Source organism: Phyllobates terribilis, unplaced genomic scaffold, assembly GCF_046119375.1.
Source record: "Phyllobates terribilis strain yellow unplaced genomic scaffold, ASM4611937v1 Scaffold_7__3_contigs__length_470593459, whole genome shotgun sequence".
Classification (NCBI taxonomy): domain Eukaryota; kingdom Metazoa; phylum Chordata; class Amphibia; order Anura; family Dendrobatidae; genus Phyllobates; species Phyllobates terribilis.
Window position 1 is genome coordinate 434023439 of NW_027362767.1, and position 13095 is coordinate 434036533.

At 50.4% G+C, this 13095-nt stretch overlaps 1 protein-coding gene across 1 annotated transcript; it reads right to left on the minus strand.

Moving 5' to 3' along the window:
- Nucleotides 1-4911: 4911 nt before the first annotated feature.
- On the minus strand, nt 4912-11880 carry CKM (creatine kinase, M-type). Its single transcript, XM_073642085.1, has 8 exons — nt 11737-11880; nt 9995-10207; nt 8957-9111; nt 8623-8755; nt 8367-8538; nt 7989-8112; nt 7719-7908; nt 4912-5360 (listed from the first exon to the last, which is right to left on the minus strand). The coding sequence occupies exons 2-8, from the start codon at nt 10185-10187 to the stop codon at nt 5182-5184; spliced, it is 1146 nt and encodes a 381-aa protein (XP_073498186.1). The 5' UTR covers nt 10188-10207; nt 11737-11880; the 3' UTR covers nt 4912-5181.
- Between the last annotated feature and the right edge of the window lie 1215 nt (nt 11881-13095).

Below are 13095 nucleotides of genomic sequence, written 5' to 3' on the forward strand. Positions count from 1 at the left end.
CCTGGTATAGAGCCCCCTCTACAGGTGTCTCCCTGGTATAGAGCCCCCTCTACCGGTGTCTCACTGGTATAGGGCCCCCTCTACAGGTGTCACACTGGTATAGGGCCCCCTCTACTGGTGTCACCCTGGTATAGAGCCCTCTCCACATATATTACACTGGTATAGAGCCCCCGTTACAGGAATCACCCAGGCATAGGGCCCCCTCTACAGGTGTCTCCCTGGTATAGAGCCCCCTCTACAGGTGTCTCCCTGGTATAGAGCCCCCTCTACCAGTGTCTCCCTGGTATAGAGCCCCCTCCACAGATATTACACTGGTATAGAGCCCCCTCTGCAGGTGTCTCCCTGGTATAGAGCCCCCTCTACAGGTGTCACCCTGGTATAGAGCTCCCTCCACAGATATTACACTGGTATAGAGCCCTCTTTACAGAAATCACCCAGGTATAGGGCCCCCTCTACAGGTGTCACACTGGTATAGAGCCCCCTCTACAGGTGTCACCCTGGTATAGAGCCCCCTCTACAGGTGTCACCCTGGTATAGAGCCCCCTCTACAGGTGTCACCCTGGTATAGAGCCCTCTCTACAGGTGTCTCACTGGTATAGGGCCCCCTCTACAGGTGTCACACTGGTATAGAGTCCCCTCTACAGGTGTCTCCCTGGTATAGAGCCCCCTCCACTGATATTACACTGGTATAGAGCCCCCGTTACAGGAGTCACCCAGGTATAGGGCCCCCTCTACAGGTGTCACACTGGTATAGAGCCCCCTGTAACGGGTCTGGGAGGCGGAACCTCTGAGCAACTTATACAAGGGGGCGGTCCTTGTAAGGAAGCGGGTGGCGAGCAGGGAAGACAGGCAGGTAGTCACAGCAGGTGATCGGGACAGTCTCTGGGTAAACGGGCAGGAGGTCACAGCAAGTGACCGGGGCAGTCTCTGGGTGAACGGGCAGGAGGTCACGGCAAGTGACCGGGACAGTCTCTGGGTAAACGGGCAGGAGGTCACGGCAAGTGACCGGGACAGTCTCTGGGTAAACGGGCAGGAGGTCACGGCAAGTGACCGGGACAGTCTCTGGGTAAAGGGTAGGTACGACCTGTGACGACTGAGCCTCCAGGTAGGCTAGCAGGCAGGTAGCAGATGAGCGCTCCCAGGTGAGCGGGCAAGAGTCTCTGGACTGGCAGGTGGTCACAGCACGTGACGGCGGAGCCTCCAGGTAGGCTAGCAGGCACTTGGCAGATGTGTGCTCCCAGGTGAGCAGGCGAGAGTCTCTGGACTGGCAGGTGGTCACAGCACGTGATGGCGGAGCCTCCAGGTAGGCTAACAGGCAGGTAGCAGATGAGCGCTCCCAGGTGAGCGGGCAAGAGTCTCTGGACTGGCAGGTGGTCACAGCACGTGACGGCGGAGCCTCCAGGTAGGCTAACAGACAGGTAGCAGGTGAGCGCTCCCAGGTGAGCGGGCAAGCTGGTCCATAGACAGACTGACAGATGTCAGAAGGCAGACCGTCGGACCTCAGGCTAGCAAGCAGGTAAGCGGATAACAGGCAGGAATCAGACAGCAAACTGGCAGGTAACTGGAAACGGGACCTGAACAGTGCAACAACATTGCTCGGGCACCTCCATTTTGGAGGAGGTGCCTTATATATGGTGAAGTCCTCCGGCCATTGGCCGGGGACTCCTTAGGACGGCGCGCGCGGCCCCTTTAACACTAGGACTACTGGACTCGTGACCCCGCCTAGAACTACTGAAAGGAGTCATTTTGACTCCTTGCTTGTTTTCGTTTATTTTTAGAGTTTCATTTGTGGTTATTTATTAATAATTATATTTTTTGTAATGTATTATTATTGTGAGATCCAACAGTAATGCTTTTGATTGTTTTTTTTCTGCTTTTCTTATTTTTCTACAGAAAATAACAATAATTATAATAGACGTTTTTCAAACATTTTTTTTTATTCAAGTGCACACATATAAACAACAACTGAAGAACAAAAAGCAGAGAAAATGTAGGTGGAGGAGCATAAAAATGAAAATATGGCGCAGAATTCACCTTCTAAACATTTGGTGTTTCGCATTTTAGGCATTGCCTTTGATTTATGGCAGTACATTGCCCACACAAAGACTTACCACAAGTCTTACAATTGCCGACAGATCTATTTTTCTTGCACTTTTCTTTGATCTGGCAAAATTTTGTTTGAACCGTCACTTCTGAGCATGTAGAAACTTGGGACGTGGAACCCTTTTCCCTATCTGTGACATAAGGACCACTCAACTGTCTCACAAGCGTTTGCAAAAATGCCTTGCGTGACATTTTTTGGTGGGTAATCTCCTTGAATATTATCCATGCATTTATACCCGCAAAGTCTAAGGCATTTTCAAATGCATGAACAGGCCATCTCCTTGTGCATGTTCGTGTGGTATATTTTCGTGCCATCTGATCCACTACATCTACTCCATATTTTGTTTCATTGTAAAACTTTACCGTTTCTGGAGTTTTTTTTAGCGGAATCAGACGCAACAACAACATCTGGATGGACGGAACTCAAAATGACAACATTTTTGTTGGGCTTTCCTTGATATACTGTAAGTGTAAAATTGTCTTCATTTCTAAACACTTTAGTGTTGTACAATTCCTCTTTCATGGATTTTATTTCTTTAGGCACTTCTCGCCTTATCTTGTTCAGTGTTCCCACGATGGTTGTTCCTTTGCTTTTTAGCTGTTTAGCTAATTTTACTGAAGTAAAATAATTAGCGGTTGTAACATTGCGACCTTTTTTCAAAAACGGGTCCAATAACTTCATTACCACATGGTCAGCTAAACGGTCCTCAGCACGGCGTGTGTCATCTTTGCCTAGATAAGGGAAGCCATTTGCCAGATATTTGCTCCTCTTATCAACAGCTAGCCAATATTTGTGGCCATATTTATCTGGTTTGGAAGGCATGTACTGCGTGAATGGACACCTAGTTTTGCTTGGGAAAAGTTGCTCATCCACCATTATGTATGGGACAGGTTTGTAACACGCAATACAATTTTCAATAAACCTGTCCCACACAGTAGAAAATAGAGCAAACTTGTCCGTTTGCAGTCTCTCCGATCGAGTAGATTTCTCATCAAATCTGAGAAACCTCATAATTTCAACAAAGCGGTCCCTAGACATTGTCGCTTTGCAAAACGGTATTCCCCAGTCATTACACCAAATACTGCTAATCGAGTGACGGTTCGTGCCAGATATTCCACGAGCATAGAATATCGCAATGAATGCATCTAGCTCCTCATCAGATAGAGTTTGTTCAGCATTACACAGTACTACAAGCAGGTAAAACACAAGGAAAATGTGAAAAGTTGACATGTAAATTGAACTACATCTATATGAACATCAGGGTAAATAAGACAGAGTGAAAAAATTATGCACAAAACTTTATAGCAACATTTAGTGACAAAAGGACCTCAAAATATAGTAGGGAGTCAAAATGACTCCCTTCAGTAGTTCTTGGTAAATTTTGAAAAAAACGCGCAAATTTTTCACCAAAATTATTTATTCTCACAAAATCTTTTTTCACATCATATTTGAGGAAAAGTCACCAAGTTTCAAGCCGGAATTCTGAAAAATGTAGTCACAGAAGAGAAATAAAAAACGAAAGGAGTCAAAATGACTCCATCAGTAGTTCTAGTGTTAAGAGGGGGGGAGCGCGCGCCCTAAGCACCGTGGCCGGGAAGGAGCGCGTGCTGCCAGCAGAGCGGGAGGAAGACGCCGGGCTCGGAGCGGAGAGATGAGGGGAACAGCGTCCCTCCCTAGCAGGAGGCAGGGACGCCGACGCTACACCCCCCTCCACAGGTGTTTCCCTGGTATAGAGCCCCCTCTACAGGTGTCACCCAGGAACAGAGCCCCCTCCACAGGTTTCACACTGGTATAGAGCCCCCTCTACAGGTGTCACCCTGGTATAGAGCCCCCTCCACAGATATTACACTGGTATAGAGCCCCCGTTACAGGAGTCACCCAGGCATAGGGCCCCCTCTACAGGAGTCACCCAGGCATAGGGCCCCCTCTACAGGTGTCACACTGGTATAGAGCCCCCTCTACAGGTGTCACACTGGTATAGAGCCCCCTCCACAGATATTACACTGGTATAGAGCCCCCGTTACAGGAATCACCCAGGTATAGGGCCCCCTCTGCAGGTGTCACCCTGATATAGGGCCCCCTCTACAGGTGTCACACTGGTATAGAGCCCCCTCTACAGGTGTTTCCCTGGTATAGAGCCCCCTCTACAGGTGTCTCCCTGGTATAGAGCCCCCTCTACAGGTGTCTCCCTGGTATAAAGCCCCCTCCACAGATATTACACTGGTATAGAGCCCCCTCTGCAGGTGTCTCCCTGGTATAGAGCCCCCTCTGCAGGTGTCTCCCTGGTATAGAGCCCCCTCTGCAGGTGTCTCCCTGGTATAGAGCCCCCTCTACAGGTGTCACCCTGGTATAGAGCCCCCTCCACAGATATTACACTGATATAGAGCCCCCTCTGCAGGTGTCTCCCTGGTATAGAGCCCCCTCTGCAGGTGTCTCCCTGGTATAGAGCCCCCTCTACAGGTGTTTCCCTGGTATAGGGCCCCCTCTACAGGTGTCACCCTGGTATAGAGCCCCCTCTACAGGTGTCACCCTGGTATAGAGCCCCCTCTACAGGTGTCACCCTGGTATAGAGCCCACTCCACAGATATTACACTGGTATAGAGCCCCCTCTGCAGGTGTCACACTGGTATAGAGCCCCCGTTACAGGACTCACACTGGTATAGGGCCCCCTCTACAGGTGTCACACTGGTATAGGGCCCCCTCTACAGGTGTCACACTGGAACAGCGCACATTGGAGGTGTATAGGCCCCATCACTCATACATCCATCTCTGTGCTCCCGTTCACTTCACCATCACACATAGAAGAATCAGAGGTGAAATTCTCCTTTATTGCCTTCTGCTGATATTGGGGGGCACATAGTAAATGGGGGGACCTGGTGTTTTACAATATATACAATGAAACCATCAGGATGTGATGCCGGACATCGAGGGGCCGCGGCCGGTGATTCCCCTCTCTCTCCCCATTTCTAATGCCTTCCTCTGAAGACATCTCTTCCAACCTCTAATGATCTCAGTGGGGTCTCCTGGGCCCCTCCGTTGGTGCGGGGACCTGTAGGGCTCTGTCTCTGCTGCGTGTTTTACTTCTGTGCTGGAATCAAGTCATCAATGGACCCTCCCTTCTCCAGCTTCTTCTCCATCTCAACCATCAGCTTCACACCATCCACCACCATCTGGACCTGGTCCACCTCAGAGAAGCCCAGTCTGTCAGCATTGGAAATGTCAAAGGTGCCTCCGACGGCGGCAGTGTCGACTCCACCTGTGAAGAGAGAGGACGGAGGTGAGAACCATGGACGGGACGCCGAGTCCAAGACACCAGCAGATACAGCGTCGGCTCTGCTTCATCAGTACACCATGAGCACGCAGCTGGAGTTATGGATACTTATTGACGTACTATGGGGCCCCATCTTCCCTGTGTATGAACCAGTATGGGCCCCATCTTCTCTGTGTATGAACCAGTATGGGCCCCATCTTCACTGTGTATGAACCAGTATGGGCCCCATCTTCCCTGTGTATGAACCAGTATGGGCCCCATCTTCCCTGTGTATGAACCAGTATGGGCCCCATCTTCCCTGTGTATGAACCAGTATGGGCCCCATCTTCCCTGTGTATGAACCAGTATGGGCCCCATCTTCCCTGTGTATGAACCAGTATGGGCCCCATCTTCCGTGTGTATGAACCAGTATGGGCCCCATCTTCTGTGTGTATGAACTAGTATGGGACCCATCTTCTGTGTGTATGAACCAGTATGGGCCCCATCTTCCCTGTGTATGAACCAATATGGGCCCCATCTTCTCTGTGTATGAACCTGTATAGGCCCCATCTTCTGTGTGTATGAACCAGTATGGGCCCCATCTTCTCTGTGTATGAACCTGTATAGGCCCCATCTTCTGTGTGTATGAACCAGTATGGGCCCCATCTTCTGTGTGTATGAACCAGTATGGGCCCCATCTTCTCTGTGTATGAACCAGTATGGACCCCATCTTCTCTGTGTATGAACCAGTATGGGCCCTATCCTCCCTGTGTATGAACCTGTATGGGCCCCATCTTCTCTGTGTATGAACCAGTTTGGGCCCCATCTTCTCTCTGTATGAACCAGTATGGGCCCCATCTTCTCTGTGTATGAACCTGTATGGGCCCCATCTTCCTAGTGTATGAACTAGTATGGGCCCCATCTTCTCTGTGTATGAACTAGTATGGGCCCCATCTTCTCTGTGTATGAACCTGTATGGGCCCCATCTTCTCTGTGTATGAACCAGTATGGGCCCCATCTTCCTAGTGTATGAACCAGTATGGGCCCCATCTTCCCTGTGTATGAACCAATATGGGCCCCATCTTCCCTGTGTATGAACCAGTATGGGCTCCACCTTCTCTGTGTATGAACCAGTATGGGGCCCCATCTTCTCTGTGTATGAACCAGTATGGGGCCCCATCTTCTCTGTGTATGAACCAGTATGGGCCCCATCCTCCCTGTGTATGAACCTGTATGGGCCCCATCTTCTCTGTGTATGAACCAGTATGGGCCCCATCTTCCCTGTGTATGAACCAATATGGGCCCCATCTTCCCTGTGTATGAACCAGTATGGGCCCCATCTTCCCTGTGTATGAACCAGTATGGAGCCCCATCTTCTCTGTGTATGAACCAGTATGGGCCCCATCCTGCCTGTGTATGAACCTGTATGGGCCCCATCCTCCCTGTGTATGAACCTGTATGGGCCCCATCTTTTCTGTGTATGAACCAGTATGGGCCCCATCTTCTCTGTGAATGAACCAGTATGGGGCCCCATCTTCTCTGTGTATGAACCAGTATGGGCCCCATCCTCCCTGTGTATGAACCTGTATGGGCCCCATCTTCCCTGTGTATGAACCAGTTTGGGCCCCATCTTCTCTGTGTATGAACCAGTTTGGGCCCCATCTTCTCTGTGTATGAACCAGTTTGGGCCCCATCTTCTCTGTGTATGAACCAGTATGGGCCCCATCTTCTCTGTGTATGAACTTGTATGGGCCCCATCTTCTCTGTGTATGAACCAGTATGGGCCCCATCTTCCTAGTGTATGAACTAGTATGGGCCCCATCTTCTCTGTGTATGAACCTGTATGGGCCCCATCTTCTCTGTGTATGAACCTGTATGGGCCCCATCTTCTCTGTGTATGAACCAGTATGGGCCCCATCTTCCTAGTGTATGAACCAGTATGGGCCCCATCTTCTCTGTGTATGAACCAGTATGGGCCCCATCTTCTCTGTGTATGAACCTGTATGGGCCCCATCTTCTCTGTGTATGAACCTGTATGGGCCCCATCTTCTCTGTGTATGAACCAGTATGGGCCCCATCTTCTCTGTGTATGAACCTGTATGGGCCCCATCTTCCTAGTGTATGAACCAGTATGGGCCCCATCTTCTCTGTGTATGAACCAGTGTGGGCCCCATCTTCTCTGTGTATGAAACAGTATTTGCCCCATCTTCCTAGTGTATGAACCTGTATGGGGCCCCATCTTCGTTGTATATTATCCTGTATGGGGCCCCATCTTCTCTGTGTATGAACCAGTATGGGCCCCATCATCCTCTTATATAAACCTGTCCTGAGGATGATTGGGCAGTAGCTGAATGCCACACTCACCAGTGCCTCTCTTTTGTAGACGGAGTCTGGTCAGGATCTCCTCGAATTTGGCGTGCTTGCTGAGGTTGGGGAGTTTGACGTGGACACCACCCCTGAGACCTGTGCCCAAGTTGGATGGGCAGGTCAGGATGTAACCCAGATGCTCGCTCCAGCTGAAGGGATGTCCAGCGGCCTTGAAGATCTCCTCAATCTGTGACGTATAACCACATGTGAGAACTGAAGCCATAAGATCAATGTGTTTGTAAAGGAGAATGGAAGTTGTCGTCTTACCTTTTGCAGACCAACACAGAAGCGTTGGAAGACCTCCTTCATGTTACCACCCTTCTGCATGGAAATGACTCTCAGATGGTCCTCTTCATTCACCCAAACCAAGAAAGTCTTGTTATCATTGTGCCTGGAAGAGACGAGAATACAATGAGCTTTCGTGGCCAGAAGTCTTCCCTAATCTGATGGGGCAACTACAGAACGGCAACTGAGGGGCACAGGTGTCCAGGACAAGGTGGACAACATGTCCCGGTACCATCTATGCTTCTGGAAGCCTTCACATATGGGGAAGAATGACTACGAGCCGACACCAAACAAGTCCTGTCTCCAGGCAGCTATTAAATGACCTGGATTGTCTCCCAGCCGGGGTGTGCAGTCACGTACCAGATACCGCGGGCATCGGGCCAGTCGCGAGCCATTCCAGCAGCCAGAAGCAAGGGAGACACAGGCTTGTCAAACAGGAAGTGGTCGTCGATGAGCTGCTGCTGCTCGGCGTCAGTCATGTCCTTCAGGGGGTAGTATTTGCCCTTGAATTCTGCTGTCAGGCTGTTGAGAGCTGTGAAGAGATATGGACATAATTTCGGTGGCCACACGCTAGCTGTGTGCACATACTGCGACCCACCGTCCCCTGATCACTTACCCTGGATGGACAGCTTCTCAATGGCGCGGCGCTCACCGCGGCTGCAGTGAGGGGGCAGGGTGTATCCCTTGATGCTGCGACCAGTCCTCACACGGCTGCTCAGGACATAGTTTGGGTCCAGATCATCACCTCCCTGCAAAAAACAAGCAGCTGGTTCAGTTTGTGGCCTCTCCTCACCCCCCACTCCAACTTCTCCATCAACTGGACTTGACAAAATTGGGCATTTTATGGGGCATAAAATACTAAAAGGTGGTCAGTCCTGTGCTGGCACATTATAAGATTATAATGACCGGAGCTGGACACATTATACTGTGAAGCCACCGCCGCTTCTTACCTTCAGGTTGCTGAAGTTGAGGTCAGTCTTGTGCTTGTCGGTGGGCTTGTAGCCGTTGTGACGATCTTCAATGACTGGGTCCAACAGATCCTTGAACACTTCATAGGATTCTTCATCTCCAGCAACGCAGCCGACAGTCATGATGAAAGGGTGACCTAAAGAGGGAGGAGGAACGAGTCAGATGTGTGAGCACCGGGGACGGGACCTGGTGGAACCATATTCTACTACTGCTAAATTGGGGGCTCGTCCCGGATGGATCCTACAGGAAGATTTCACCTCCATCCTGTAACATTATTTCTCCCCTGTAGAAGGACACTACATCCTACATGACGGATACGGCCTTTATTGTTATCTTGTCTTATCCTCCTGTCACAACCAAAGATGCAAGCTTCTGTACCATGACAGCAGCTCTGGATGTGACTGCAGTATAAGACCTGATGGAACTCAAGAAGTGTGGAAGGAATTTCTAAAAAGACTTAAGGCAAAAAAACGAGCGTTGTTCCAGAATTATTATGTTTAACACTTTTTAGTGCTTTAATGTCTACAAAAAAAAGAGCATGATCTAGCAAAACGGGGATTCTTGTATGGGATATGCTGGGTGCACCCTGAGCATTGCCAAAAAGCTCAGTGCACAGATCCACCCACGGATTTCGCATGCCCCGCCGCCCTCACTAGTGATTGACAGCATGGCCTTGCGAGGAGCTCAGGCTCAAGCCGAGTCAGCGCTGTCAGTCACCCGTGAGGGAGGCGGGGCATGCAAAATCCGTGAGCGGAAAGTAGCCCAACCAAGAAGTGGCATAAGGAAATGAAAAGTCTCCATCTTATCTAGCAAGATGACCCCAATCTATCAAGTCTTCAAGCACCACTGGGCTGAATTTGGCCCATGGTCTAAGTGGAAGACAGTAATAATAAATCAGTCCCTCATGAAGCAGGGTCTGGGAGCCCTGGTTGGCCCTTGGTGTTGGGGTTGAGGACCCTCTTGATGCTCTCAGCCCTGCACGGTGTGGGATGTCTATAGAGCGGAACAGAACAACTTACCAGGGTTGTCCACACCGGTCTGGATGATATCATCAAGGGTGAAGCCGCTGGGTGTCTGCTTGTCTCTGAGCTTCTTGTAGATGTCAAGAGTCAGGGCTTTGGCCATGTGGTTGTTGTGTTTGGAGAGGTCGGGAAATTCCTCCTCTGGTGAGAAGTTCAGCTTGAAGTTGTTGTGGGTGTTTCCGAAAGGCATGATGAGAGTTCGGGCTGGACCTGCGGAAAGGAAGGGTTAGTTCAGGTAGGTGAATGGAAGGGACCGGGGAGGTTGGATAGAGATCCATGAGATTCTAACTATTAGTAAAATGACCTGATGCATTTTGGGCACCCGGCGGCACCCTCCTCCTGGCAGCTGCACATGAGTACGTGAGACCCTTCACTCTTTGTAATAGCCGGAGGGTCATGTTATGTAACAGTTGTGGTGTAGAGTGTCACCTAGTGCGTGAGTGCCCCCACAAGTGCCACAGTATCAGTGCAGTGACAGCACATTCTCAGTATATATAGACCTCTCAGCCGGCTGACAGGTGGTGGCAGCTGGTGACATGAGATGGGCAGGAGAGGCTGGTGCCGGGGTGGGGAGGTGCAAGGGGGTCAGTCAAATGGTAGTAAACAGCAAGAGGTTTGGGGTGGGGTTCTGGTGACTCCCCCAACTATTCAATTCTCCCATCCCATAAGAGGCAGCAGGAGCAGTGAAGAGAGATGGACAGGTCTCATGTCATAAGCAGAACATGCTCTGCAGTGGGAGAGAAGTGCTCTGCAGTGGAAGAGACGTGTTCTGCAGTGGAAGCGACGTGTTCTGCAGTGTGAGAGAAGTGCTCTGCAGTGGAAGCGACGTGTTCTGCAGTGTGAGAGAAGTGCTCTGCAGTGGAAGCGACATGCTCTGCATTGGAAGCGACGTGTTCTGCAGTGGAAGTGACGTGTTCTGCAGTGGGAGAGAAGTGCTGAGCAGTGGGGGGGTGAAATGCTCTGCAATATCCTTTTTTTCAGGATCTAAGGATAGAAAATGCTCTGCAGGTCAGTGTTAGGTTTAATGCAGCAAATGGTGTAGAGGTAAATGTGGAGTTTAGTGTTGAAGCGAGGGCTAATGGAGCGTCAGCTCTGCAGCCAGTGTTAGTGACAGAGTTAGTATTGGGGTTGGCGGAGAGGTCAGTGTTGGTGCAGATTTAGTTCTGCAGCATTTTTGGGGTTGGAGCAGGAGTTAGTGATTCGGACAGTGGTTAGTGTTGGTGCAGGGTTTCTTGCATAGTTAGTTCTAAAGTAGGTGATTTAATTTGGGGGGGAGGGGGGGTTAGCGCAGGATTACCTCTGCAACCTGTACTGGGGTTGGGGCAAGGGCGGGTGCAGGGGTTAGCTGTAGGGTCAGTGCTGGGATTAGTATCGGTGTAGGGATTTATGCAGAATTTGGTCTGCAATGGGTGACTGTGTCAGTTTGGGGTTGGTGTCAGTGCTGGGTTACCTCTGCAACCTGTTGGTGCAGGGGGATAACGGTGCACTGAACATTGGGGTTAATGTTGGAGCAGGACTCGCTCCCCAGTCAGTGTTTGTCTGTTGGACAGAAGAGCACAGTTTGCAGTATTGGGGGGCTGCAGCACCCCCCGCTGTCCCTCTTACTTTATAAATCTGAAGGTCCCAGTTACTTTTGCAATAAAAATAGTTGTAAAGTTCTGCAACTTTCTGTGTTCTCTTTGGCCGCAAAATGTTAAATAGTGGATGTCCCTGGCAAGAAAGGGGTTAAGAAGCATTACCTGCTGTAGAGATGAGCAAACTTCAGGGTGACCCGTCTGTCTGTCCCCAAATCGCCCAATATATAATGGCCAGAGCCGCCCTATTGGCCACAGCTGAGAGGTGTGAAGCGCGTCACAGTGATGTCATCAGGGTGGCCGCGCACCGATTGGCTGCTGCTCTGCCTGTGAAGATGCCTTTATCTGGAGGAGAAGAGCTCGGCTTACAGGGAGTTATTATTAGAGGGGACGGTGGGGGGGGGAGACTCCCCTGCAGGATGATATTCTCCACAGAGGATGCCCACTCTGTCACCTTGCAGGGGTACAAGAGAGCGGGGGGCACTGGGGGGCTCATGTGCATGGGGCTGATACCGTCTGGGTGACATGTTAGAGGGTGGCTGATAACTGCGAGCAGAAAATATCCATGCAATTAACATTGGCAATATTAATGAAACTGGCCCAAAGAGCTGACAATCTACATGAGATCTGTGCACGCTGCTAACAATAGTGCAGGCAGCTCCAAGTAAAACCTCTGGAAGTGTGGCCCTAAGCAGCTACACCCTGCAGGGCCACATAATGCCAGGGCCTAAGGGACTCACCGCAACCTGGGGACAGAGCATCTCCTCATTAGCATTGTGGGCCCTTCACACTCCATCCTGCTTTATAACTAGTGTGGTACCTACCATAGAGCTGACCTAGTGACAGGAGAGAGGGGCCAAGAAAGGGGCCCCAGCCACATACTCCTGCTGTCACATAGAGTCTTATCATGTATCTCTGTATACAGGGAGCTCCCCCTAGTGGTGACTGCAGACAGAATCTTATCATGTACCTCTGTATACAGGGAGCTCCCCCTAGTGGTGACTGCAGACAGGATCTTATCATGTATCTCTGTATACAGGGAGCTCCCCCTAGTGGTGGCTGCAGACAGGATCTTATCATGTATCTCTGTATACAGGGAGCTCCCCCTAGTGGTGGCTGCAGACAGATTCTTATCATGTATCTCTGTATACAGGGAGCTCCCCCTAGTGGTGGCTGCAGACAGATTCTTATCATGTATCTCTGTATACAGGGAGCTCCCCCTAGTGGTGGCTGCAGACAGGATCCTATCATGTATCTCTGTATACAGGGAGCTCCCCCTAGTGATGGCTACAGACAGAATCTTATCATGTATCTCTGTATACAGGGAGCTCCCCCTAGTGGTGACTGCAGACAGAATCTTATCATGCATCTCTGTATACACAGAGCTCCCCCTAGTGGTGGCTGCAGACAGGATCTTATCATGTATCTCTGTATACAGTTAGCTCCCCCTAGTGGTGGCTGCAGACAGAATCTTATCATGTATCTCTGTATACAGTTAGCTCCCCCTAGTGGTGGCTGCAGACA